The 27625-nt window shown below is 38.6% G+C and overlaps 1 protein-coding gene across 2 annotated transcripts in view; it reads right to left on the bottom strand.

The window, feature by feature from the left end:
• The window catches only part of ARHGAP10 (Rho GTPase activating protein 10), a 138084-nt gene that overhangs the window by 10617 nt on the left and 99842 nt on the right, over positions 1–27625 (bottom strand). For both annotated transcript variants that reach the window (XR_015803351.1, XM_014880541.2), the window contains exons 19-20: positions 24005–24155; positions 9215–9377 (exon numbers count right to left, since the gene is read on the bottom strand). Coding sequence is in view for 1 of the 2 variants with exons in the window: in XM_014880541.2 (XP_014736027.2) it covers positions 9215–9377; positions 24005–24155 (314 nt within the window). In the remaining variant the exon portion in view is untranslated. The remainder of the gene's footprint in view (positions 1–9214; positions 9378–24004; positions 24156–27625) is intronic.

Below are 27625 nucleotides of genomic sequence, written 5' to 3'. Positions count from 1 at the left end.
AAAAAGCACCACCAAAATCTAAGAATTCAGCCAAGAAGGTTTTTGTGGGAGTCTAAATACACACCTGATCAAGATGGAGTGAACACAAGCAAAAAGAGGAATCAAGAATTGGCCCAGTTATAATTTCAGGTGAATAAAAGAAAGCAGGAAACCTTAGATAGCTAATTTAAATCTTATTGTACACTGGGATATTTAATTTCTAGAAGAAATTATCACTATTTATTGGTTTGCATACCATGATTAACAATCATATTCAACTTTTACAAACTCATTGTATCTCATAGCCATTCTAGCAATTCTATAGTTAAACAGGCATTTATTTTGATTAATTTTTTTAAATTATAATGTGAATGTCACATTCCTTAGTACAAGACAATGGCTTTTCCTTTGGAATTGTGTCAGATGGCCTTTGAATAAAAACTGGAATTCACAGTTTATAAAACAGCATCTACAGTTAATTCCACTCGTAAAAATGAAACTTAAGTGTGCTGGAATCATACCCAGAAGGGTTTATCAAAACATGCTCTGCTTTTGAAAATTATCACATTTACCAAATAAGGGAAGGAATCATATATATTAAACTGAATGATGGGCTGGATTATGCTGTCTAGAAACATATTTCATGCTTAACTTTGGGAAGAGGATATCCAGTCATCTTTTCTGCCTGGGAATCTTCCACTGCACAATTTTTTACATCTTTGAACAGCATCTATATAATTTTAGGGTTTTCTTTTACTTGTCTTCTTCCTCCCATTTTTACCTAATAATTGAAAAATTTTCCTCAAATAAAAGAAAAACCTTCAGCTAAAAGTGACTTCATTCAGAGACAAACCAATAAAATTAACATCAGCATTTGGATCATTTTCTCTAAATGCTGAGGATAAAAACAATTCTCAATGGTACTGTAAAGTTTATAAAGTTTGCCAGAAAGTAAATGATTTCTTCATAATTCTCCACACATAATGTCTACATGCAGAATTAATTTTAACTCAGAAGGTGAACACAAGACAAAAGTTTTTCAAAAGTGAATTTTAAAAAGTATCCTACTTGCATAGACTAAACTCTTCTACTTAAAACAATCCTGAGACTTAGATAAAATATATTTTCCTTGCTATTTATTAAATTCAAATCAATCTCTTGGAAGGGGGGTTGGAATGATATGATCTTTAAGGTCCCTTCCAACCTAAGCCATTCCATGATTCTGTGATTAGGATTGGTGTTAGGCTCATTTGTGAAACCTGTAAAACTACTGAAAACAGAAAAATAACAGCCCAAGTATATTGCCAAAGGAGTATTAAAATGCCTCTAGTGCAAACTATTCATAATTCAAGAATATTCTACCAATGGCCTTTTGTAATGTAGACCTCAGATGTGTGGTTTGATTTTCAAGGAATGAATATTAAAACTTGCCTTTATTAAATATTTCATTGATAGATGCATCATGTTAATCTCTGCAATTTACTCAATCAGCTCTAGAATAACACACACCACCTGCACCTCACACAGAATTAATGACTTCAAAGCAATGCTCAGAACAGAGAGAACACAAAAGGAACCCTCTGACCCAGGGAAGCATTGGTCATTCATAAGAACACTCAGAATAAATACCAGATGGTTTCTTGCTGAGACTTGGAGAGGAAAGAAAGAAGAGGGGAAAAAAAAGGAAAAAGGTGTGCACATAGAGGAACAGAAGATGAAATAAAATGTTCAGCTCCATGCCATGGCATGTTAATTTCTCAAGTTACAGAGACTCAACAAGAAGCATAATCTATCACCAAGTAAGACTACACTGTCCTTTACCAGACAGTGTATATTATATAGAAGCATGTTAGAATTGGCAGGTTTTCTACAAATTCTGAGCCACTCCAACAGTTGTAGTGGAAAAACACTCCAGAAGTACAGGTATGTGGAGTGCTGGGCTGCTCCCTCCCCCACTTCTTTGATGAATTCCCTTAATACTTTTCAGCTGTAGGGAAAACACTGCAGCAGAATTTGCCTGTCACTTTAGGCTCCTGGTTACCCAGCAAGAGATCGTGCTCTACAATCCAGCAGGAGACAAAAAAACCCAACTCATTTTTCAATAGCAATGGTTTCACCATGGTAAGAAGAAAAAAAACAAAGAAAAAACAAGTTAATAGCTTTAACTATTAAGCACATCCTAGAAATTATGAATTTGGTTGTGAGGGGGTTTTTTTATTTATTGTACTTGGTTACCTCAGGAACCACTTAATTCTTGTTATTGAAACAGAAGGTTTCACTCAATAAGAAAAATAATTTCCAATGTTGCAGTGTGTAAGCAACAAAAAGTTAGATTTTATTGTTTTTTCCTTGAAAAGGTTCTTGTCATAGCAAGGCTACCTTGCTACAAAGATTTGCACACCTTATTTATCAAGATGATGATATATTAGAAAGTATTGCACATGTTATCACACAGCATCTCAACTTTAAGAAGGTATGTTGAAGAAATCCTTTCTCCTAAGGCTAAAATGAAGGCAGTGCATTTCCTGTGGGTAGGAAAAAAACCCAAAAAGGCTGACATAACCATCTCTCTTTGAGGGAAAAATGCTATTGTCTAGCATAGTGAACGATGGGAAAAGGGAGGAGGGGGGAATGGCTTTACTGAAAATAAGCTAGAGATTTTGTGCTGATATTCAGAAAGAAACTTCTGAAAACAAGATTTTATTGGATGTTTATCTGGCTGGTTCCTAAGGTAACACAGCTAAAGAGCAGCCTCTTATCTTGAGAGCAAGGAAAAGAGTCTGTGAAAAGAATCTACACTGCAACTCTTGAGAAAAAAAGGGTTGTTTCAGACAAGTTTGGCAGCGCCACGGCTGTCGTATCACAGTGTCTGGCTGACAAACTCAATGAAAGCGTTCTTGAAAGGTTTCATTACAAGAAGACAGTGTGTATCAGAGGGTGTTGGCTCTTTCTGCTTCTATATCCAGTAGTGACCACCACCACCACGTCTCCCTGCACGTTAAAATCCCCTGTGCCTTGAGGAGTGGGGAGCAGAAGAATATGTGGCCAAAATTCTAGAAATTGTCGTAGCTGCAGCAAAGCTGGAGACAAACAGAAGACCAGAATTTCCCCATCTGTGTTCCCCCTGGAAAGAAACTGCATCCTCAAAATTTCAAGTATGTGACATGCACGCAGCTTTCCTGAACCCTCATTTATACAGAGCACATCAGTCAGCACTGAAATAGAGGCTTTTTTAACTTGGATTGTGAAGTCTCAGTGAAACAGCTAACACATTAGTGAAATAATCTTTCACGCCAGTCTGGTAAATCCAAAGTTAATGTCTACAGCACCTGTCCCAAATTAAAGCATTTTAAAATGATAATTCAGATAAAGCAAAAGTGAAATATGTACATATATAAGCTTATAGCTCACTGCCGCTCCTTTCAGGGGGAAAAAAAAAGAGGGGGCTGTGCTCCCCTGGAAGCATGAAAAGAAAATAAAATTTAAAAAAAATAATAATAAAAAATTTTAAAAGGGAACATTAACTCATGCCAGTGGTTGCATCCTCAGCCCTCCCTGCCCTGAGCACACACACCATTTATCCTGTGCTCATACAGCAGTGCTGCTGTCAGGCTCCAAGGAGATGGCAAGGTCTGTTTTGTACGAGCCACATGACTAAGTTATATTATGCCTGTCTCAAAGAAGCTGCAAAATGAGGGCTCTTGCTCTGCTTGCATAACGAAAGGGTACAAAAAGAAGTGCCTGCTCCACTAAACTCAAAGTGCTGAGTCACTGGAGAGGTGGCAGCTGAAACAAAAACAAAGTGCAGAATAAGCACAATGACCCAACAGCAGCTAGAGTACCTTCTTTCAATAAAACAGGATGATGACATTAGATATTTTAAAAAGTTTTCAAGACAGTGAAACCAAAGTCACTCATCATTTATGTAAAACTGCAAATTCACACCACTGCCAGATACTACAAAAAAGAAAGTATTACCATTTTAAGAACACATGCAGTCAATGGATGTAGATATAACAAGGCTGATGGGAATTCACTCAGCAGTCAAACAAAATTAATAACTATCTCCAAGGCTTCTCTTACGAGCAGAACACCACTGTCTCTGCCTGCCCTTGCCATCCGATGGCCCTTTTAACATCAGTTTGCTCACCAGCAATTTGAACAGCTTGAGATTTCATGAAGAATGAGTAATGTCTTCCCAGCCTGGTTACAAAGATCCTGGATGCTGCACCAGATCTTGTCACCATTTTATTTTAAAAAACCAAAACTAGGTCCAGAGTGTAACACTTATATACCATTGAGCTGAGTGACAGAATATTTTATATACCATATAGCTGGGTAACAGTCAGGAGAACCAATTAAGAAAAATTCGTAAGGAATGCGAAAAAGGACTGAATTATTTGATCTTCCTTTAGTCCCTTGCATGTTCCTGAAAATCCATTTATATTGGTGCTTCCAGTTCTCCTCTGGGCTTTGAGCACCTTTGGTGTTTGGACTGTCAGGACTGTACCTTGCATGCTTCTATAGAAGCATCCAAAGTGGGATTCAGTTTGGAAACTATGAATCTCATTATTCTTAGCCCAGAAATGTAATTGCTTTAGCAAGCCCTGTACCCACCCACACTAATGAAAATGCTTGAAGGACAGGAATGCTTTCCATCCCCTCCAACTGCAAAATCCCAGAGGCTTAGAGAGGGAAAGAAGAACAAGCAAGGTAAACAGAAACTCAGTATCATCTTGAAGAAGGCTATTCCATATCCTGCATCATAACTCCATCCAGAACAACCATCAGAAGTCACCATGTTCCAGCCCCCTGGGAAACCCAGATACCCTGCAGTCTCAGATCCCAAAAATGAACTCTCCAGCTGACAAACAAGACATTAGTTTTCATGATTTGAATGAAGAAGTGATCATGCAGTAAGTGTAGGATACTTCCAACAAAAAAAGGGAAGACTGACCCAATTCTGAAAACCCAGCACTGTGAGGGGTAAGTCTGTACATGAGCCCTGGCACAGGGCATTGTACTGTAAGCACAAAGAAATCTCGTGACAACAAGGGGCCAGTTACAGCAACAAATCTTTCCTTATCAGAAAGAGGTCCTCAGAAAGATTAATTACAACACATAGTGAGTCCAGAGAATACCAAGTGTTCAGCTTTTTTGGTTCATTCTGAGGTCAAGTGAAAACAGACATAAGGCAGCCCACAGTATTTCAGGACATGACTTGTAATCCACCTTTTGACAAATCAGTCATTGCAAAAGGGAAACCTGTACTAATCCATCAGAAGCCAGAACTCTGGAAAGGCTGAATAGGACAGGCCTCACATCAATAAATGATTCTGTAAGTAAATTCTATAATCAAACTACAACAGCTGCAACAAAAAAGTTTCCCTCACCCTTTTTTAATTTAATTACATGACTCCACATCTGATACTGAAGGCAATACCATCTCCTTCACTATAAAAGGTTTAAATCACATTTCATCTTTACTTGCTTAGGTATATTTATTAGACATCAAAGTGTACACTCAGTTTAGCTATCACAGTTCTCTTCTGCATGTGCAAAGCCATAGTGCAATAGGGTGAAATTCAAGCTTTGTATCATTAACTTTCAACTGTAGATAAAAGGGAAGATTGACTACAATTCCACAGTTCAAATGCAGTTTAAGAACTACCAATAACCCCTTCTAATCCGTATCTCCAAACCCAAGACCATCACTTTTATCAAAACAGTTTGGGGACTAGCTTAGAAAGGGTATCCAGCCTCTTAGTATCTGAAATCTTGAACTCCTCTTAGGAAACTAACATTTTGAACAACTAAAAATTTGAGTTTCACACACCACAGGAATAAAAATCTGATTGATTAGGGTGCAGATTTTTTAGTGCCAATTAGAAGGCACTGAAAGTAATGTCAGGGTCACATCCTCCAGCAAAAAGCTATCAAGCCTCATGAAGAAAAGATGTGGCAGATTTACTTGCTTTTTGGGCAAATACAATACAAAAACCAGAAACTGCGTAGGAGAGAGTCTGTATGGACACTTAAACCAGAAAGGAAAAAAGGAAAAATGCAAATGCTGTGGTTAACATTAAACTGAGATTGCTGTTGCTGCTCTACCTTAAAGGGAAAAAATGTCCATACTATTGCAGCTCACAACTATAATTATGAGTTTATGTTTGAGATCACCTTGTGCAAAGCATCCTTAGATATAAGGTATTTTCAAACAGTACATGTTTATAACAGTGCTCCATCAAGTAGAAGTGGTAATTTGCCCATCCTAAGCTATTTGGAGTTTGAATCCTCTGTCTACAAAACCTACTCTGTAACTTGGTGATTGACAGGGAAAAAAAAAAAAAAAAAAGCTATATTCTACCATAGAGTGTATGTAAAAATAAAACATATTTATTTTTAGCATTTGGCTCTAGATGGAAGTGTGAAGTTAAAAATAACTACAGGAAAAAGGTTAAAAAAAGTTTAGGGTGCATAATAGTCCTACAGCAGTAAACTCAGGTCTCCACTGAGAACCACCCCTGCCAAGCATCACCCAAGTCTCTACTCACCCCTGCAGCAGCACGTGACAACACAGGACATATGTCTGATCCACACAGATCTTTCAGAGAAAATCTAGCATCAGGCAGACACACACTTACAGACATGAAAACCAACAGCTTAACGGGGCTTCAGAATGGCACATATGTGAAACATCACCTTCGAGTTACACCGTATGCACAGCACATCTTTAAATGCTCACATGACAATTGAGCAGTCAGGGCTTTGTGAGATGTTTCAGATTGGTGGCACAGCCCTTGCTCTCAGCTTCTCTCACCACTCTGGCCATCAAGCCTCTCCTACAGCCCATCAGGAGCGAGGGTGCATTTGCTTCCATTTGGTGCTCACCTCACCATGCTGGAAGCTGTAGCTTTTTTGGCTTTGGAAGGTGGGACAAGGAAAGGGCATGCAGCACAAAAATCTCTGCCAGAAAACATCATGGTGACAACAGCTATCATTCTGGAAAAAAAACCAAGCTTCTTTCTTGAAAACAAATACCACAGAAAGTATTTTTGCTATCTATCACGTACTCTTGCTTAAAGCAAACTACTGGTGTAAACCAGCTCTTGGAATATCTGACATATCTTGACCCACAATGCAACATCCCTCCCCTGGGAAACACTGCAAGCAACTCTTCTGCCACAAAGAAGTCACCATCACCTTGTTGACTGCATAACTCCAGAGTGATCGATCTCTGACAAGAAACACCCATGTGTTACAAACATCAGCAGAAACTTGAGAAACCGGATCCTCTGGTATAATTCCATCTCCCCTAGACTCAGGATGGCCTTTGCTGTAGCTCGGTGAACACCTGCAATACCATTTGAGGAATGATACTGTGCCTTCAAGAACTGATTTTGTCCCATTTTGGCTCAAAATACAAACCATTTTGAAATCCTGCACAAACAGAAAGGATTGCTCTTCACCTAACTCAAAAGATTGGTCCAGCTTATGAGAATAGTCTACAACCATCACCCAGTGCTACACTTCCTGGAGCTGAGAGAGCTACCAGAGCTTCATTCTGCCATTACTACACTGGAGCTGCTCTGTGTTTTGGTTTGGGTTTTATTTGTTAAGGCAGGGCTCTCTGAGTCACCCGAACTAGAAGGGGAAGAGCAGCCAATTTGAGGTGAGAAAGCAGAGGAAAGAAAGAATGTAACTTTCACAGACTACTCTCTGTCACTGCCCAGGCTTGTTACAGAGGTAGCTCTTAAGCAGACTTCAGAGACAGGCAAGTGGAAGAAAGAAACTACTTTTGACAAATAATCTAAATGCACATACCATGCACCTTTATTTTTTTCCCTTCCAAAGAGAACTCTAAGTACTGCTTCCAACTGAGCAGAAAACCTCAAGCCATCAACATCAAGTCAGGTTTCCAAAACACCAGTGCAGGATAATTTCTGATGAAAATTAACAAACGCAAACAAAAAACTTGCAATATTCCTTCAAATACCTGAAATGCCCAAACCCTATGGATAAAACCAACACTCCTCCTTTTATTCTCTGAAGTGTCATTATCATTGTCCTGCTAACCCTGTGTTCCTTAATCAGCTTTCATTGACAATCCAGTTTTGTACCAACTACTGCATCTTTTCCACACATGCACTTCTCTTTGGTAAGTACAATTTATTGCTAATTCTACTCATTTCTAGAGAATAGTACAAGAGGATATGGGAAGAGTAACTTCAGACCTCTACTGAAGAAACATTTATGGAAAATACCTATAAATCTGGAATTCTTTCAATACATATGAGAGAAAAAAAAAATCGTTACAGTTAATAAACACTGAAGTCAGCAGTTAATTTTTATTAATTATTCTATGACTATCTATATATTCTCACGTGTTACATACATCTACACGTATATTTTACACTTGTTTCACCACCAGACCTGACTAGTCAGAATGCCATTATGGAAAATACTTGTAACAGATCTTTTCTCCAGACCTGCTCCTTCCACTCTTTTTGGCACTAAAGGCTGGAAAAGTTTGTCTTGATAGTGGTTAAAGTCTGAATGAATAGCAAACCAGAGAATTCAATTCAAGTTCAACTCTGATTTAAAACCAAGTTACAGTCTGCTTTTTGTGTATCAAACCTGAATATGTATTAGAGAGATAGGATTAACATTCCTATGTCAATTTTTGCTAAATTTAAGTCATGCTCAAAAACAGAACACTTACAGCATCTATTGAAAGTGAGAGACTGCACTTCCCTTGGAAACCAGGCATTTAATTTGTTAAGAGATTAAAAATTATAATGTTCTTTGACAATAGCATCTGAGCACATACTCATTGCAGTGTGTTTATCCAAACCCAAAGTGGGGCCCAAAACCTTAAAAGTATGGCATCTAAGTGTACTTTAATATTTTCTTGAAATAAAACTAGGGTAATACATCATATAGAGAATAACTTTTATACTCCCTGCTTAAATAAAAAAAAATTAAAACCATTTAAAATGTTATAACAGGTCACAGGAAAATAAAGTAGATTTCAATGGAACAAGAACATATTTTTCCTAAAAGCATTTAAGTAGGCTCTAAGCTCCACCACAACATACAAATATATCTTTTTGTAGCAGAAGAAAAACACAATTACATGCAATTTCTAAAAATCACTCCTCACCAAACTGAAAAGGGAAATGTGTTTCACAATCATACCAGTGGAAACATCCTTACTTAATATTCAGATACTTACAGATTTGTTGTCCAGCCTGCAAGATCTCCGCTGTTCATGATAAGGTGATTTTCATCCAAGAGCCCAGGGGGACTGCTGGAAAAGGCAAGTGTTGGAGACTGGGAAGAAAGAGAATCCATGCTCCCAGTTGGGGTGTCTTCTCTGGGAGAGCTGTGACTGTCAGCTAGAAAAGAGAGCACAAGTTAGGATACTCAAGGAATTAGCTCATAAAGCCAGATAATCTGCCTTGGAGATAATGTCCTGAAATATGTAAGAGAAGAAACCTTACTGTCCCATCTCCACTGGGTATTTTGGAGGACAAGAAATCTCCCAGTATTTTCCCAAAAGGTATCACTGCACAATTTCCCCCACTGTTCTCACCAGGCTTTCTTCACATTCAACATATTCCCAGTCCCTTTTCAGTTGTGTTTTATGTGAATGAAATGCTACATTTTGGGGAGGTATTTTTAGACAAAGGCATCACCTCTGATAAGAAAATTGTTTAGGCTATGCACATTTGCACATCTCATAAAAACAGTTTCTGAAGATAATTTAACATATATTGAAGAAATGAGTGCTCTCAAATACAATAAGCAGAGTCTTCTCAGACATGAGACAGTGACATTTAGAAAGGTCAGAATAAGCAAGAGATCTCTAACAAACACACAATACCCAAGAATGTTACTTTTATTACCCCTTTTTAATGGTGTTACTTTTAAGAAAGCTCATTGTATTCTGATCTACAATTTGTTTTCCTAGGCTAGTCTTAGGCTATCACTCAAGAGGCAACATATTCAGATATGACTGCTTAGGAAAACATTAAAGGAATAGCATTCCTATATTCCTATCCCAAGGACCATAAGATAGTTACCAATGGGTCAAAGCAGTCACTGCAAACCGTGCTGACACATCAAACCAAACAGCACGTTCCTCACTGAAAAGCTAACCTTCACCCACATGGCTTTTTCCTTTCAATCTTTATTTTCTAAACATCAGCTGTACATTTCATAAATTCTAAAGGAGGTGTGTGAAATGAGGATGTTTGCAAGCACTGAAGTACCCAGCACAGCTAAGCCAGCAGTCTCAATATTGAGCTGTTCTCAATACATTAATGTTTAACAGTAATAAGGATCAATTCCAGCCACCCTTTACAAGGCTCCCTGCCTCCTTTCCTGCATCCATCCCACTCCCAGTAGCACTCATGAACACAACCCACAGGCCTGCCAAATAACACCACCAGAAAAGTCTAGAGTGGGTTAGAGATCGCTGCCCGCACCATCTTTGTAAAAGAGTTCTGCCCTTTTGGGGAGAAAAGTTTTAGGGGAAAAAAAATTCACAACTAAGTCCTAACACAGCATCAAAATAATACAATCAAAAGCTGTGCTGGCTTGACAAGTCATGTCTCCCATATATAGTAATAGACAAGACAAGTCCTGTATAACATTACTTTCTATTTCTAAATTAATTAGCATCTGCCCAGGGAACAACTTAATTCTACTCCATCAAGCTAAGCGCTACTGTGGCAAAGATTGCTTCCATTTATGATTTTTTTCTTAATTAACGAAAAGTGCAACATCACCAAAAAAAAAAAAGTGGACAATGAAAAGCCACCCTTGCTGGATAAAAATCCTTCTCATAAGTATCACAGCCTCAATTCCATCTGCTACAATAGCTTAGGGTTAGCAAAGCCCTCAGCTGCTTCCTCAGCCATCTCATCCTCACCCCCTCTCAGCAGCTCTGAGAGAACAACTTCCCTAGAGAGTAAAATGACATACAACTAAAAACAGTGAAATTATAAAAGTGATCATCTGGAAATTTCTCCCCAAGCAGCTGCTAATTTAAGGCTCTAAATTAGCCCGTAGTACCGAAGAGTGATATGCTCTGAGGAGAACATTAACCTGGCAAGGTGAATCACTTGCATTGTGGCCCAATCCTGCTCACCCGGCACCTCCCCACTGCAGCAAGGCCATGGTGCTGCTGCTTCACATCTACATAACATGAGAATTACAGGAGTGTCAGGTAAAAACTAATTAATTACATCTCATTTGCAGATGTATGTAACACAGTGATAAACATCTGAGAAATTAGACAGTGGTACTGCAACCTTACTTCATAAATTCTTTAGAACTAGACTTAAGTCCTTTTCATCTATCACAAATTCTTTTCAAAGCAGAAGTAGTAACACAGTCTAGATTATCAAACTATATATACCATATTAGAAGGCCACATTTACCTCAAGCATTCACTTAGCATTACTAAAATACATTTGAAAGTAATATTAATCTGGTTTTTAATATTACAAATATAACCAACTCACAGCACCACCCTACAGAAAGCAGAGGATATTCTGTTGAATTGTTTCTCAGAACACACAGAAAAAGTAAAAAAAACCCAAAACACTTCAGTCACGCACAGCAGAGTCAACACTGGAGACTGTAGTATACATGTTTGACATTATCTTAAATTAAACTGTGTGTTAAATCTTTCCTCAAATTTTACTTCTTCCTTCCTGAGCCAGTGTTTTCTCACAGTCTCTACTGGACTGAACTCACAAAACTAAGACTGGGTTTTGAACACTAAAAACGAATCAGGTATTTAAACAGGAAAACTGCTAAATTCCATGGGATTAAGTAAAAACCCTCTAAAAATATGTTCAAAGACGCTTTACATTTCTGATGTCTTCAATTATCTCCTTTGTAAAGTAAAACAATATTTTTATTCAGGAAGAGGCAATTCAGTGTAACTGCAAATACAGAAGACTAATGACCACCTAGCACATTTTCATGATTAAAAACAATATATGCTCCAAACCTAAATCTTCAAAATACAAGGTCATTGCTATGATTCCAACAGCACAAAGATCTCACCCTGTATGTCAGTGCCAAAAGTTCTGCTAACTTCAGAAATGATAGTAACTCCTGTACATGGCAGAGGCCACAGAGCTGTGCCTCATTATCTCTTCATTCAGCTTAATAACCTCCTTTTGATTAATGCTCATCTCACATTGGGGTCAAACTACATCTTCCAAATAGTCATTGTCTGAAAACATCAGTAGATGATAAAGGGAATGAAGAATCAATTGGTTACTAATTAACAGACTTGCCAATCAATGCATGTACCTTCACTTTGTTAGGCCTTATTTTCAGGCATGACCCATGTAATATGTACTACTAATTATTATATTATCTCTCACATCAGGTTTTTGTGCTGTGAGACAGTATTTCAATGATCTCCTTTTTAAGTTAACACCGAATCTCTTACTGGCAGAGATTTTGCAGCTTTGGAATCACACACCAGTTTTATAAAGCTGTTACAATTTCCCAGTGTTCTCTCTGAGGAGGACACATCAGATGTGATTCTGTGGGGTTTTGTTGTGGTTCCATCAGAACGGCATTAAGCATTAATTCCACCACTTACTATTCATCAGTCCCATTTGTACATCCAGGGCTGGCATTTGTTTTTGCCATGAATTTAAATTAATAATATGATGAGCTGATTGGCCTCCGTGGCCAACAGACTTAGCAGAGTCGTTGTTTCTAAGGATGTGCTCTCTCCTGTAATTCAGGGCTATGTTTTCCCTCTAAAAATCTGTACATTTGTTTCTCAATACAACATGTTTATTTTGTTTGAATGGGTGCAGCTTAGCACACAACCACAACTCCTACTGCCTGCCACTATTTGCAATTCTCCTAACTTTGTCCCATGTGCAAATATATTGTCAAAGATTTGTATTTACCTTTCTAAATACTGCTACTCCATCAGCATTCCTCCAGTTGCTTCAAACTTCTTCAGCAAGCTACAAGATGTTTTAAAAATGAACATTGCCAAGCTATAAAATCCCGTGACTAGAGACCTTTTTTCAGACAAGTTAGGCAACTTTGCATTATTCAAAATATTCACCTAGCAACAGACCTGTGCACATCTCTGCTTGATTACACATTGATTATCATAACTCAATTCTTTTTGATACTTCTTCAAAACTTGTGACATACATTGGCTTCTAGCTATTTCCTCTTTCCCCATCCCCCTTCTCTTTTCCTGTACTTTGCTTTGTAGAACCAGTAAAGACCCTAAATTGCTGGAGACCTGTCTTTTAAGTTTTGACATAGTTTGTTTCTTAAAGTGGATGTTAAGGACATTGCTGGAATTGTATCAGCTTTATAGGTTTCCTTTTGCCTCAGAAGTCTGGGGCTCCTAATATTCACAGTCCAGTATTTTTTACTGTTTCTCTCCTCTCACTCCTCTTGATATCCACCATTGTTCTCCAGTGAGCAGCACTGTCAGATCTCCCACTCCTATGAAAAAGCTGACTGCCACATTGGACTGACAGGTCCTCTCGAAGAAGAGCTCCAGAAACTTCCTATTCTTCTTTCCCACCACCTGAATTCTAATAACCTTCTACCTAATAAAACATGCAAGATGTGATTGCCTTTAAAGCTCATTTATATTATTCTTTGAGCATACAGTCTGGTGTTCTTGGTGCCTTCACCTTCTCCTTCTAAAAATGTCAACCCCCCTCCTCTTTCTCTCCCATTACACTCATTTTTGGGTGCCAAAGAGTGCCTGAACAGATGAAGGACACGAGGGTTCTCAGTACAAAAGCAGTAAGTCTGTATGACATCTCACAAATTCCTGTCAACTTTCCAACCATCAACTCTTCACCTTTCCTTCGTCATATTTGAGTGCCTTCAGCTTGGCCATCTTTCTAGAGCTGCCATCAAGCTGCTTCTACAATTCGTGTCCTCATCCTACGCAAATAGGTGTAAGATCCAATTTTAATCTCAAAAGAGTTAAAACTTGTTTCACATTCTCATCACCTTTTGCATACTATTTAAATTTTTTTGACTGCTTGGATCCTTTTAAACTGTCATGCAAATTATCTTCTTGTTTCACTGATCTAATCACAACACTCATCCAAGCCTTTGAGCTTTCACTGTGCCTCTGCAACAGACACCCTCTGCTCTGCCTTTATGGCTGTTCATAGTTCAGACCAGCCCCATCTAGAAAATAATAAATATCTTGGGCTGATCCTAACAGTTTACTGCTGTGTCTAGCTGGTACTACTAACCCTCAGTTTCTAACCCAAATATCCTTCCTCCTTTCCCCCTTCCCTGCCTCGTGTCACTCTTTCTCATAATGGCAGATACCCCCAAAGTACCAGCACACAGTAAGATCTACCTCATATCCAGCTTTTCTCTAGCAAATACATATACCCCCAATTCCTTCTGCTTTTTATCTGGAGGAGCTTCAGATAGTAAAAGCTCTCAGACCCTCCTTACCAGAAATCTGAACTATGCTTCTACCTAACTGAACATGACATGTCTCCCCACTGCCTTTTTTTCCTCCTTTTTCCATCTGGCTAGTCTAAGAATATTTTTTGTTGGCATCCAAAGTTGAAAAAAAAACCCTGAAATACTTTGGCAGTGTCAATAATCAGATCCTTACTTTACTCTGAGAATTCTAAATAAGAAAAAAGCATTTGTATTAACAGCCATGAAAAGCAGAGTTAACACTATCAGTTACTTGCTTATGTGAGTTTTCTTCCAACTTCAGCTTGAGCAAACTGATGAATTACATGCTTTAATGTTAAAAGCAAGACTAATCTTTAATGCCAGCAGTACAATCAATGTCTGTAGTTTAAGGGTAACCAGAGAACGAAAAACAGGTTATAAAAGAGAATTTTTCTTCAGTAAATGAGGAATATGTGACTGTTTCTGTTGAGATTACACCAAACGGAACTGTCATATGTGTTTTAAATGGTCATTGCAAAGGCAAATCATAAAATAAGATGATAAAATCCATCTGGCTTTGACACAAACAGAGTCATAGACAAGGGATGATGGGGACAATTACCGAGGAGAGTAGGTGAAAGATACTGCAAAATCCCTGTTGCCACCTTCAAGTGTGCCATTTTCTGCATCACAAGGTGAGGAAGCAGCAGCTGCACTGCTGTGCAGCCACCCATCCTCCCCCATCAGCATCACAGCTGCATCCCACTCTGAGACAACAAACATTCGTTCCCCATAAATAGCTAACTTCCCACAATAATGCAGAAGTTCAACCAAGCAGAAAGTAGCTCTGCTCTTATGTTAATTTGTGGGTATGTACTATATTTTTATTTTAACAGGCATCTCATAGATCAAGGATAGAGAAAAAATATTGGTATCATGAATATCCTTGATCAAGCAAATACTTAGTTCCAAGAGTTAAATCTTCAGCATGTACAGAAAACAGACACAAAAAGAACATAACCAAAGTTTCCTCACACAGTTAATAAATCTTTAAATGATCCCATGAAACAATGTACCAACTACTCTGGAAAGGATTCAGCCATTCCTGGAAAGGCAGAAGTAACTCCATTGCAGAAAGTTTTCTGTGACAGTTATCAAAGGACTCTGCAGTCAAGAACAGCCTTTTCTGTTTTGTCTTGTATAAGTTTACCCCCTTTATTCACAGTACCACTCATCCTGTAGTAAACCACACCAAACACCAGGTGAATTCAGATATTCTCTTCTGCAGACTTTTTAAAAGTTTTCTGAATTAATGAAGCCAAGTCATCTGTCTCTCAGTAAATTAAAACCTGTGTACTTTCATTTGGTCTGCCACTAAAACTGGTAAATTCTTTATTACCTCCAGACCACCGAAATTATGCTTTTTAAATACATTTCCAAATCAAGGTGAAACTTGATTGAAAGCTAATAGTGACCCACTATTTGGTTAAAAAAGTAACCGTAGTGAATGCTAAAACTAAACAAGAGACTGCTCCTGAACAATGGGTATTTTTGAGTTCAGATTCTTGTAAATACTCAGAAAAATAGATTTGCATGACCACATTCCATTATCCAAAAGTACATTAATAACCCCAGCGTGTAGCAAACCCTATACACTGCAGCCCTGCCCTGGTATGCAGTAAGTTCTTACATAAATCTAGACATCATAGACTCATCCAGCCCCAAGCCAGCAGAGCAAATGGACAGCAGACAACCCACATTCCCATCAGTTTTATGCTGCCACACAGAACACATGCAGCAAGAATCAGATCCCTGTGCCAGCTACTTTTTTCTTTCAGACAAAATAAAATTAACACGAGCTGACTGCAATTTTTCCCTAGATAAAGACCAACTTTGATACATTTTTCAAATGTGTGCATGTAGCAGCATGTGTATGTTAGCACAAAGCAGTTTTCCTGCAGAAAGGTTGTTTTCCCCAGCTCCATAATGGTTCAGATACGTCAGGAAAAGGAGGAAGCTGTTCTAGACAAAATTTGCCTCAAGACTGGATGATGCAAGTCAAGAATTGTAGCCAAAAGGGCCACATGGTGTTTGAGTTGGGGTTAGGAAAGGGAAAGAAATCTTCTCATCTGCAAGTTACTTAGGGGCAAGTGGAGTTTGGGGACCACCATCCTGTCCTTCATGGCCTCATTATTTTTTGGTTTTTTGTCCATTTTTAAAATGCAAAGTTCAATTTTAAACAAGCATCTTTCTAGAGATATACTTATCTGGTATCATTAAACAATTAGCCTATAAAAATTAAGCTATTATTACAATAAATATCCCCCTTACTGCAGGTCATCTTTCAGAAGTCAGAAGAAATATTGCTTGGATTATTTTACATCAATAAAATCCAACAGATTTTGGATTGCTCAGCCTTTCGCTGAGCAAGCTAAAACTAAAATGGGTAAAGAATCCCAATTTATTTCTCAAGCTGTGGAAAAAAATTTCAAGACAGAGTCACAGATAAAATGCTGGGATGTTAATTATATCACGTAATTAAATTTTGAAACAACAGAAATCAGATACAACCATGCAGAGGGGTTCCTCTTTTGATTTGTGTACACCATGATAACAAGAGCAGTATCTGAACTCAAAGATTACTCATTTTTACCAGAGCTGGCTTGGCAGGAAACCACACATGATCACCAGCCTTACCAGCCTGGCCAGATGCCAACCAATTTCATGGCTGAAAAACACAACGATGAACTGAAGCTACTTCCCGAAAATCCTGACAAACAGTAAGATAAACAGACTGTCCCACTGCTTTCATAGTTTTTGGTTTTTTTTGTAGCACTGAGTATGGGTTTCCACCAGTCCAGGCAACATTAACCTATGGTCCAGGCCTTATTGAAACACACAGGGAAACAGCTCTAGTCAAATCCATGAGAATGAGAACTGTGAAAAGCCAGAGCAGATCAAAAAGGGGTACAATCACTAGACCTAGAAGTTCCCTAAGTCAGAAGCACTTTTAAACACCATCAAAAACTCCAAGTCCTTGAAGATATTTTTCCAAGTTTCCTTTTCTGTTTTTCTGTCAATTCAGGCACCAATAAACTGGAAGATGTGTCTGTAAGGGTGCTTTCACCCCCAAAAGGTAAGGTGCTCAAAAGCTCTTTCCCTGAGCTTTTGAACTTTTTATTGTCTCCTCTTCTCTTCCTATTAATCTTGCTTCACTTGCAGTCACTTCCTATGACTTCTTAAAAGAAGTTTCTCACCAATAACTCCACCACCTGTCCAATGACAAGGACTAACTGCTACCACATTGTGTACATGATGGGTCTCCCACAAGAAAGCCACTCTAAAATATTTTCACTATACTCCTGACACTTGGCTGTGCCTCCTTCCTCATTTTGTTCACCTCTCTCTCCTTTTGCCATAACAGTGACTTTAGTAGAGAAATGGATCAAGTTGGATACCTATGGCTTGTTAAAAATCTACTGAAAACAAGATAAGAATCCCTTAGGGAAGTTTTGTCAGTTGTTTCAATTGAACATCCAGGTGACAGGTTTGTTGATATCCCCTAAGAACACCTTCAATCTCCCTGTTGGTTCAGCAAGTCACAAGAACAGCTGGGAAGGAAAGAAGTGACAGTAATATAATTCACCTTGCACTAAATGCAACTTTTAAAAGAAGAAAATAGAAAATTAGAGAGAAAAAGAAGAATAAATAGGACAAAGACTTCGAGAAGCTAACGGGCGAACAAGAATCCATTTTTTTATGACTGAATGAAAAACACTGATGGAGTGAGAGCAAAACAAGAAGAGGAATATTTTCTAACTTGCATATCAGCCATATACAAAGTTCACCGGTTCTCCCCTGGAAGATCTCTGTTATCCTTGTCACCAGTGAAGAGAAGCAAGAGCATGTGAGGAAACCCCTCATTCAGTGCAATGCATGTCCTCATCCATGGGAAGGTGACTGAAGAGCTGTGTAAGTTTTACTCTACTTACACTCTTGTGTGCCAGGTGAGAGAATTTACTTTTACCAATAGAGGATGGCCAGGGCACAGCTGGCATGTAGCAAAGATATGTCAGTGACTTCCATGCCTGCGATTAATGGCTTTTAGCATGCCAAATTGGCCTTCTTACAGCATTATCTGCCCCTGCATGTCTGTGTGCAGAAGGTAGAGAATTAAAGAGATGAAAGATTATTACAGGAGATCAGAGATTTTTAATAATGTCTGGCCTCAAGGAAAGACTGACCCATTCTCCTAAACTCACTGTTCCTTCTTTCAATTCAAATTCTAGTTTTAAGTCTATTCAAGTACCCTTCCTCTGCCCCCGTGACTCCTGTTGTATGAATGTGTGTGAACACGTGGATGTGTTTACTTTGAACATTTCTACAGCCTCTAGATTTCATACACTGAAAGCAGACAAGCACTGGCAGTGAAACTAAGGCAATTCTCACACCAACCATGAAGATCTGATACACCTCATTCAACAAGATGTAAAAGTTAGGAGATGTTTACTACATCATGACACAAATGTGATTTTTGCTACCAGCGCAGCAAGTAGACTGTAGCAAAAAGATGACTCACAGGACAAAATGGCCAGACAATGTATATTGTGCATGCAAAGTATGGACCAAAATGATCCTATATCTCAAAAAAACCAAACCAAAACTACCTCCTATGGATCCAAAGTTTTCCAAGCAGAAGTCAATTCGGATAGGAAAGTAGGACCCACAACTACATAAGAAAAAGCTTTACCTTCACTGGCAGTAGCTCAAAAAGACTTTTAACTTTGTATAGCACACATCTTACTTGGAGCCATCAGGTGGGAAAAGCTGTGATGAATCACATAGAATGCAGGAACTACTCTTGCAGCAAGATGAAATACAAACTGTCTAAAATTCCACATGGCAAACAGCAGCCATCCTGATCTTCCCCTCATGACTAACACTGCTGCACTTATTTTGTGACAGCATAGCTGTGCTCTGCTCAGCTGTTAACAATAGCTTTGTAAGCAAGTATTGCAGGGCCCTATGGCTTTTTGATATGCCTATGTAGCTGCTTTTCTTTCCATTTCCCCTACTATGTGCCAGGTTACAGAAACACTTCCAAGCAGCAGATTCAGAAATAGAAAGAGTTCAAGGCCAGGTTTCACACCTGCAACCTTGCAGTTCTGGGCTGTTTCAGCCCTCAAGACCAGTTTCCTAAGTCCAAGGCTTCCTCTAACATCCAGGTTTTCTGTTCAGTAATTCCAAGTGAAGTTTATGATTTTTAACTCGTATTTGGGGCAGGAAAGGGTGAGGGGAGTAGGGAGAGGGAATATTGCTATGTAGCCATTACATGTATCACATTCTACTCTGATAAAGTAATTTAATTGAATGCCACAGCAATTCAAGCAAATTAATTTATCGTCCAAATTAAGACACTGTCTCACTCCAATCCCCACAAAAAAATCAAGACCAGCTACTCCTGTTCAACACTACCATACCATTCATAACTATGCTTCCCTAAATACTTCAAAGGGCAATATAAGTTAGCACGAAGTTTTGAAAAGTTAAGTAGCAGTTCTACTTTTTATTTCTTTTTGAATTCTGCAGGAGAATCTGTTTTTTTAATCACTATAAATACAGTATTTTTTTACAGCATCAGCAAGCTATCACACACAGCTCACATGATTCCAGAGTGGAGGTATAGGACATAAATGTCCTAAAAAAAAATGCAGCCCCCCTTTGACACTAATGTGCTATGTCCATGTGTATGCCATGGAGAGATTTTGGTCCCTAGAGGGTATTAAAATAGAATAAGGCATCGGAAGGCCTGTGGTTTAAGATTTATATTCTGGTTTGTTTAGAAAAAAGTTGCTCTGTAGTTGGACAAAGTGCTATGCATGACCCATTTCTTGACTCCAGGTGTGACTTATGCAACTTGTGCTGATTCTCTGTTCATCCTGGATGGACTGCATTACACTGCCTACCTTACACAGGACTTTTCTTCTCATATTGCTCTAACAGCCCTGCAAAATTGTTTAATAATCTCTTAGTCTCTGGCACTGAAAAAAGATACAAAAGAATGAAACAAACAAACAAGAGAAATCTCAAACTTGTTGCATTTGCTACAAGACAAGAAAGGTACATAAAAATCTAAATAAAATTGTAAGGGAACAAAATTTTAAATCTGCATTGCCCTCTAGGAGAAATGTAAATAGATCTCTCCTCTGATATATACTGACTACCCAAATGGAAAATAAAGACCCAGTGACATGTTTAGAGCAGGATAAACAGCTCCCAGTTCTAGCTAGAGACACAGAGAGACAATGAAAAATAATTTGTACATAGGTGAGAGTGTAAGTCACAGGAGTGCTGTGTTATTCACTCTAAAATTCATTCAGATAGTGAGGAAGAAAGAAGAAAATTTCCATAGATTTAAAAAAAAAACAACCAACCAACCAACCAACCAAAAAAAAAACAACAAAAAAACAAACAAAAAAACCCAAACCCTTTAAAAAAAAAAAATCCCAGATCTTCATTTACAAGGCTAGAAACTCTGGAAATGGTCCCAATGTAAATCTCAGACAAATCTGCCTTTTCCTGAAACAAGAACTTTGGGTCTAGGCCACATATGAAAGTAGTTCAGAGTTCCCCATTAGACCCAGTTCTACTTAAGACACTAGGATGTCAAAAAACTTTAGAGTGAAAATTTAGTAACTGGCTTACCACAGAGCAAAGAGAGAAGTTGAAAGAAAAACAGACAGCATCATCTGTGACTTAAGTTGGTCTTTCAGGAAATAAAGATCCTCACGGCAGTAAATATAATCCTTGGATTGTTTGCAAATAGGTTTAATCATCTAATTGCCATGTACAAGGAAGGAAAATCTATGCACTATCTGAATTCAGTAGAGCTAATTACTAGAAGGCAAAATAAAGATTTTTATCAAACTCGGTGTGTGTTCTTCAGCTATTATATCTATCAATATTTATATATCTTACAGCCCTTTCTGGGTGGTTGCTGCATACATTTTGTGTGCAGTCAAGAAGCTTCTCGACTGCAAACGTGCTTTTAAAAAGAAACCTGGCCCGAACTCTGCATTTCCAATTCAAGCAGTGGATTCTGAAGCCTGTTAACTCCCTGGAGCAGCTGATAGCTAAAGACTTGTTTCCGCTTTTCTAACAATTTCCTGGTTTGCATAACAATCCTAAAAGGAACACACTCAAGAAGTTTTCCAGCACAGAGAGATTTTGTCTCCAACATAGTTCTAGTTTCAAGGCATAGAGGATATTTATATACAATTACAATAACTTTAGAGATATATTTGTCTACAAACATATTTACATATAAATATGTATCAGCTGCTTGTTTAAAACAAGATTATGATAATTTTGCCATATCCAGGAAATACAAAACACTGGCTTGTGCCTGGTGCTTAACTCATGCCATTGTGAATAAGGGGGGGTGGGGGGGAGGGAAGGGGTTTAATGTTTAATTTCCTGTTAAAAACACACACAGGATAAAATCTTCCAAAGAGCAGTTATAAAACATGCATTTGTTAGCCAAGAAACTAGGTAAATATGGAATGAAGCCCAGGCTCACTTCTATTCCTTCACCCCCTCTCCAAAGAAGAAAGCGACTGAAGGCCACAGAGTGTATTTGGAGGCACTGAGCTCTACTCAGGGACCAGATAATTCACGAGCCTGGCTGATCCTCACAGCTGCTCCACACTGGGGCAGTGGCTGAGTGTGCAGTGACACAGCTGGGCTCGAGGCTCTGCAGTGCTGCATGTGCATGGCACACGTGCCCAGGAGCCATTGTCCCAACTGCTCACCACTGTCCTGACACAGCTGGCTGGACAAGGAAAAGAGCCAGGAGCATGCGGCCAGCAGCTGCCAACAGCCTGAGGGTCCTGCTACCTTTGGTAGTGGCTTTACAGACCAGCAGTTACAAGGGGAAATGTTATTTCCACATCCCACCGAAATTTCACCTGCAGCAGTTCAGCCTTCACTACAGTTTTAATATGTACTATGATGTATCAGGCTATTCTGCAGTTCAGCCCACTGCAAGTCCCAGACAAGCACCAAAGTTCTGCATGAAATATAAGTATATAAGTAATATAAGCCTTTTACAATTCCAGCTCTTTGCCAAGAGGCTCAAATTAGACAAGAATATGGACTGCATTTAGGCAAAACAGAATCTTTGCAACAGTTTTCAACAGTAACCCTGTATTTTTGGCTCTTAGAATAAAAACAACCCACCAAGTGCTTTCTGTCTGCAGTGTTTGGGTCAAAGTCAACTCCTCAGTTCATACCTTGCTCCACAGATTTGGAGAAGTTGTGGTATATAATTAGATGTAAACAGCTCTGTGAGTGGCTTCAGTTTTGTTTTGTTTTTCAAATGAGGATAAATTTATTATTGCAGATATAGCTTGAGAGCTTTCTTAGCTTTTGAGCATATTATTCAAATTAACACAGCTTAAGCTCTTTAAGCAGATACACCTTAAACATCTTCTAGTCAAGGCATTTAGTTTCACGCTTGATGCAAGGAAAGAAAGACACAGATTATGTATCTCTCTGGTGAATCAAATCTGATGGCAGGAATGCTGAGTTTCTTGCTGACTCTTTGCAAAACTGGCTTTGAAACTATAAATAGTCCTGAGTTTATTTCTAAAACCTGCACTTAATAGCTTTTGTAGGTATTTGTGTTATTGCCTTACGAAACCAACCACTGTTAACCACCAATTTAGTGACAGTTCACCAGAGAATCTCTTACTACTGCACAAGTTCAAAACCTTCCTGTTTATTTTCACTTGTTGTAACTGGACTTTGTGCCCTGATCCCATGCCCTTCATGTGAAAAGATGATTGGCTAAAAACAATAGGAGAGAGAAAAGGAATAGGGTGGAGAAAAACTGTAACACAAAATGAGCCCTGACTTGCCTCCTCAGTACGTACCCCCAAGCAATGAAATTTCAGGAAAATTATTATGGTTCTGGCCAACAGTCAGAATATATAAGATGTTATACACCCTTTCCCCTCACTGTATGCTGCTACTGCAGACTCTATGCAAAAGGAAGACTTTTCCTTTTTTTTTTCATTGCTTTTCAGTGGTAAGGCAAGTTGACAAGTATTTACTGCTAGTTACAGCAAGGTATTAAAGATTCAAGTGAAGCAGTGGTATTCTCCAGTGCAGTGCTGACCTGAGCCTTTAATCCAGATGAATTTAACTGTAAAGTGCATTAGCTCTTCTCATAAAAGATTTGCTTTAATTTTAGTTCTCTCTCCATTTATCTTATGGCTGTGTAATCTTCAGTAGAGGTCAAAGAGATTTCCCCAAAGAAACAGGAGCTGCTTCTTTTTTAGAGGAGAAGAGCACATTTAAGACAGCCCGTCCTACTTTTAAACATAAGTCACAGGACAGTACTCCCTGCTGTCCTCTCTCTGTAGCTCTCCTTGCTTCTTTGCATGTTCCAAAGCAATTAAACCAGCATGCATGTGCATCCACACATGTATACAAATGAAACATGAAATGAAAACACCTCCTGGAGATAGGATATACATCCCATCTGATGCAAGGACTGAAGTTATTACTAACATCTTACCATCATCCAACTCCAGGCAGAGATTGTAAACAGCCAGAGGCCTCTTATTACGCTGTCCTTGTCTTCTTGACTGCCTTGGTGGGGCATTAGGAGGAGATACTGACATAGAGATTGGCTCAGGGAAAGTAGCATCAGGCAGGGTTTTGAAAATCTGCAATCAAGAACACAAAGGGTGTTAATTATTTATCATGAAGAGCAACCTGTGCAATGCAACTGTGAACCATTATCAAACAACATTTGTTTTGGATTTCATTCAAAGCAGACAGGAGCCAAAAAATCCATTCCTTCAAGTTTGGGAGTATGCTGTGGGTTTTTAATGAGTGCTTTTAAAATAAATAAATAAATAAATAGATAAATATAATATGGAAATAACCAAGAGCACTGTCTACACATTAACCAAGCTGCCAATCAGTTAATTCAAACACAAAGCATTTGCAGCCACACTTACCAGCTAGGATGGAGGAGAAGGAGAAAATGAAAGTACTAACTTAGGAACCAGCAACCAAAACACCTTATAGCTTTAGCTAGATCCTGTAATTTTTCCAGAATACCCATTTTAATTTTCAAAGCTTGTGATACCATTACAGCAGCCATTTTAATTAAAGAAACGCCACAATCTTGAAGAGAACAAGGCGAAAATTTTGTGGGCAGGGGTTTTTAGTGAGAAGCACCATAGTAACAAACCATGTAAGAATGTTTTCTGTTAACTATTGCATATTGAGACAATTTTATATTAAATACTGACATTCACAAAGATGCATATAAAAAGGATTGCATTTCCAGTCATCATTTTATTTTTTGAGTATGACCATCCACCACACAGAAAACCACATCATTTCTCTCTGAATTAACCCACAACAGAGATTCTCTGTACCTGATAGCACTTTTACTTTAGTTGTCACACAGAGGGGACAGTCTAACAGTCCTGATTTACTACTAGAAATTATCAGTATGCTGGCATGTAATTTACCAGCAGCTTTCTACAAGTGATCATGGCATGAACAAATTGGCTTTATATGTATTTTAACAAAGACAAAGCAGCAGATAAAGAAAAACACAAACAGGAGCTGTCTAAGAAAACTCCTGTGACTGTACAGCACCTCACAGCAATGCAGCACGGTGATATAACAAGATATAATGAAACAGCATATAGATGTTCTTGTATTCTGCAACTTTACAATATTTACTATACGGATATGTGGCTAAGAGGAGAGCTGTAATCAATATTTGAAGGGGAAGCTTTTAATGAAGGAGCAATTTATGCAGAAACTATAAAGGGACAACACAGATAACACACTTTTGGAAAATAACAGCATGTGTCAGGTGCAGTATGACACTAAAAGCCAGACAGGTGAGAAACTATGCCATAAGCATCCTGTAGTAAGGCACTCAAAACACCACGTTAAAAGTACTAGGAACCCTAAATGCCATCATATCCTGGTCTGCTAACACTGAATATTAACGAGTAGGAATAAAATGACCCAAGAGCCTATGTATGCATTGACTTACAACCACTTAATCATCACTTTCAGGCTAGCAGGTAAAAGACTGTGCTGATACAAAATAACCAAGAGAGGACAATTATTTAATCATCATCGAAATAAGGAATATTCCACAAAAACAGTGGAGAAATTATCATATTCCCAAAACTGGGCAGCAGTGGACCAGAAGTCCATGTATAGTGTGCACAGGAAAGCTCCAGTGGAAACATTATCTTCCTTCCCAGCAAGTGAATGTTGCCATGGAGGAGTTAAAAACGCTCTAATTTGAAGTTCCCCATCCCAGTGTTAGGAAAACTGTCTCCCCCTCCTTCACATGCCTACGAACAAGGGACTATGAGAGAGCGCCAAAATAGCAACTCTCTCAAAACAAAATGTTTACAAAGAAGAGAGGAAGCTGTCCAACCTGGTTCTCCCCAGGACAGACACAGCAGCACTCTCAGGCAGTGACAAAGCTGCAGTTGTGCTCAGAGTCCTAAAGCCATGTCTTAAACATGATGCAATATATAATAGTGAAATCTAATGTGCACCTCCGTGGCACTTGGCTAACAGTACCACACTGCCCCCTTATGTGTAAATACAAGGCTAGATTGAGCAGGTTTAGGGATAAATATTTGCTTCTGAAAAATTCAAAGGTACCAAAACTTGAAATGCCATCTTTTCCATGGACCAAGCGTTGCATTTGGGCTCTCTGGAAAACAACTCTCTGCCAAGAGGTTTCAGCGTGTTGTTTACTATGTCACATTCCACAGCTGTGTTTATTTCTACAGCCTCATCCACAGATCTCTGCTGAAATTAGTGATGGTGAGAAGAACAAGTATTTCTCAGGAGTACTTCCTAAGAGATGAGCTTTCTTGTATGCTTCTAGGTGACTTGCACAGGTTGCAGTGAAGTTCTTCAGTGTTTTTTACTTGTCTCTCACAAATATTGCAATATACTCTTCCAAAACTATCAGCATGAGAAACTAAGAGTCACAAAGGCAAAAGACAAAAAGACATTTTGCTCTTTCAAGCAGTTCATAGTTGTGTTCATCTCTACTTTGATATCTTTTTTGGCCTTTTTAGTAGGAAAATAAAATCCAGCCCAGCCCTAACTAGACATTTTTCAGCAGCAGCAATCTCTTTCTGTTGCAGGCCATAACCTCAGCTCATGCTATAGTTTTGCAAAGGGGAGCATCTGAAAAGCATGCAGGACACCAATCTCCGCCTTCAGAAGTGCATATACAGCATTCAGCTTATTCTTACTTTATTTTCACTTAAAGAGACAAATGTGTTTCATCGTGGCTTGGATGTTTGTGTGCTGCACTGACAGAAGCACTGCTAGGCCTGCCTAAGAATGAGGGCATGGAGACCTGCTTTATTTAAACTGTGGGGAGAAAAGTTGGCTTTGGTTTTATTCAAATTTGCTTATAACCTTATCAACTATTTAAACACCACTGAAGTATAAATGTTTCATGGCTAATAGCTAATAAGAGTACTGTCCTGCACAACAAGTAATTGCTATAAGATACATGACAAGGCAACCACACATATCCAACTGGAGGGAAACTCCCCCAAGGAAGAACAGATTGGAATATGCTATTTAAGAGATAATTGCTGGCAACTCAAAAAAACACACTCCCTTAAGGTCAGATCTACCACTATCACTCATTTGGCCTGCAGACGTCACCACAGCTTAGAATAATTCCTGTAATAAAGGCAAGAGTGAAATACACTCATTAAATTACATCATTCTAGAAGTGATAAGAATATACTAAGCCAACCTCAAAGTTTAAAGATTTCACAGTCACCTCCAGTGTTAACACAGTCTTTGAGACTGTGGTCAAATTGCATGAGATTTATAGACTATCAGATCTACAATTTAGTTCTCAAAAGCACTGGCATCCTTCTATTGATCTACCTGGGAGTAACCTCTGAAGCTAAGTGTAACAATTTACACTTGGGAGAAGACTAATATATGTAGCACTCAAAATTTTAATCCAGCAACAAGCCCCTCTGTTAGTCAGTCCCAGTTAGTCCATTACTGTAAATGGTTCTTTCGGTCTGATCTTATATGAAAGCAGAATTTCCAAGTGCACACTGAATGAACCAGAGGATGAATCTCCAAACCTGGAGTGCAAAAG

Source organism: Sturnus vulgaris, chromosome 4, assembly GCF_052056855.1.
Source record: "Sturnus vulgaris isolate bStuVul1 chromosome 4, bStuVul1.hap1, whole genome shotgun sequence".
Lineage (NCBI taxonomy): Eukaryota > Metazoa > Chordata > Aves > Passeriformes > Sturnidae > Sturnus > Sturnus vulgaris.
This window is presented reverse-complemented; position numbering and strand designations above follow the sequence as displayed.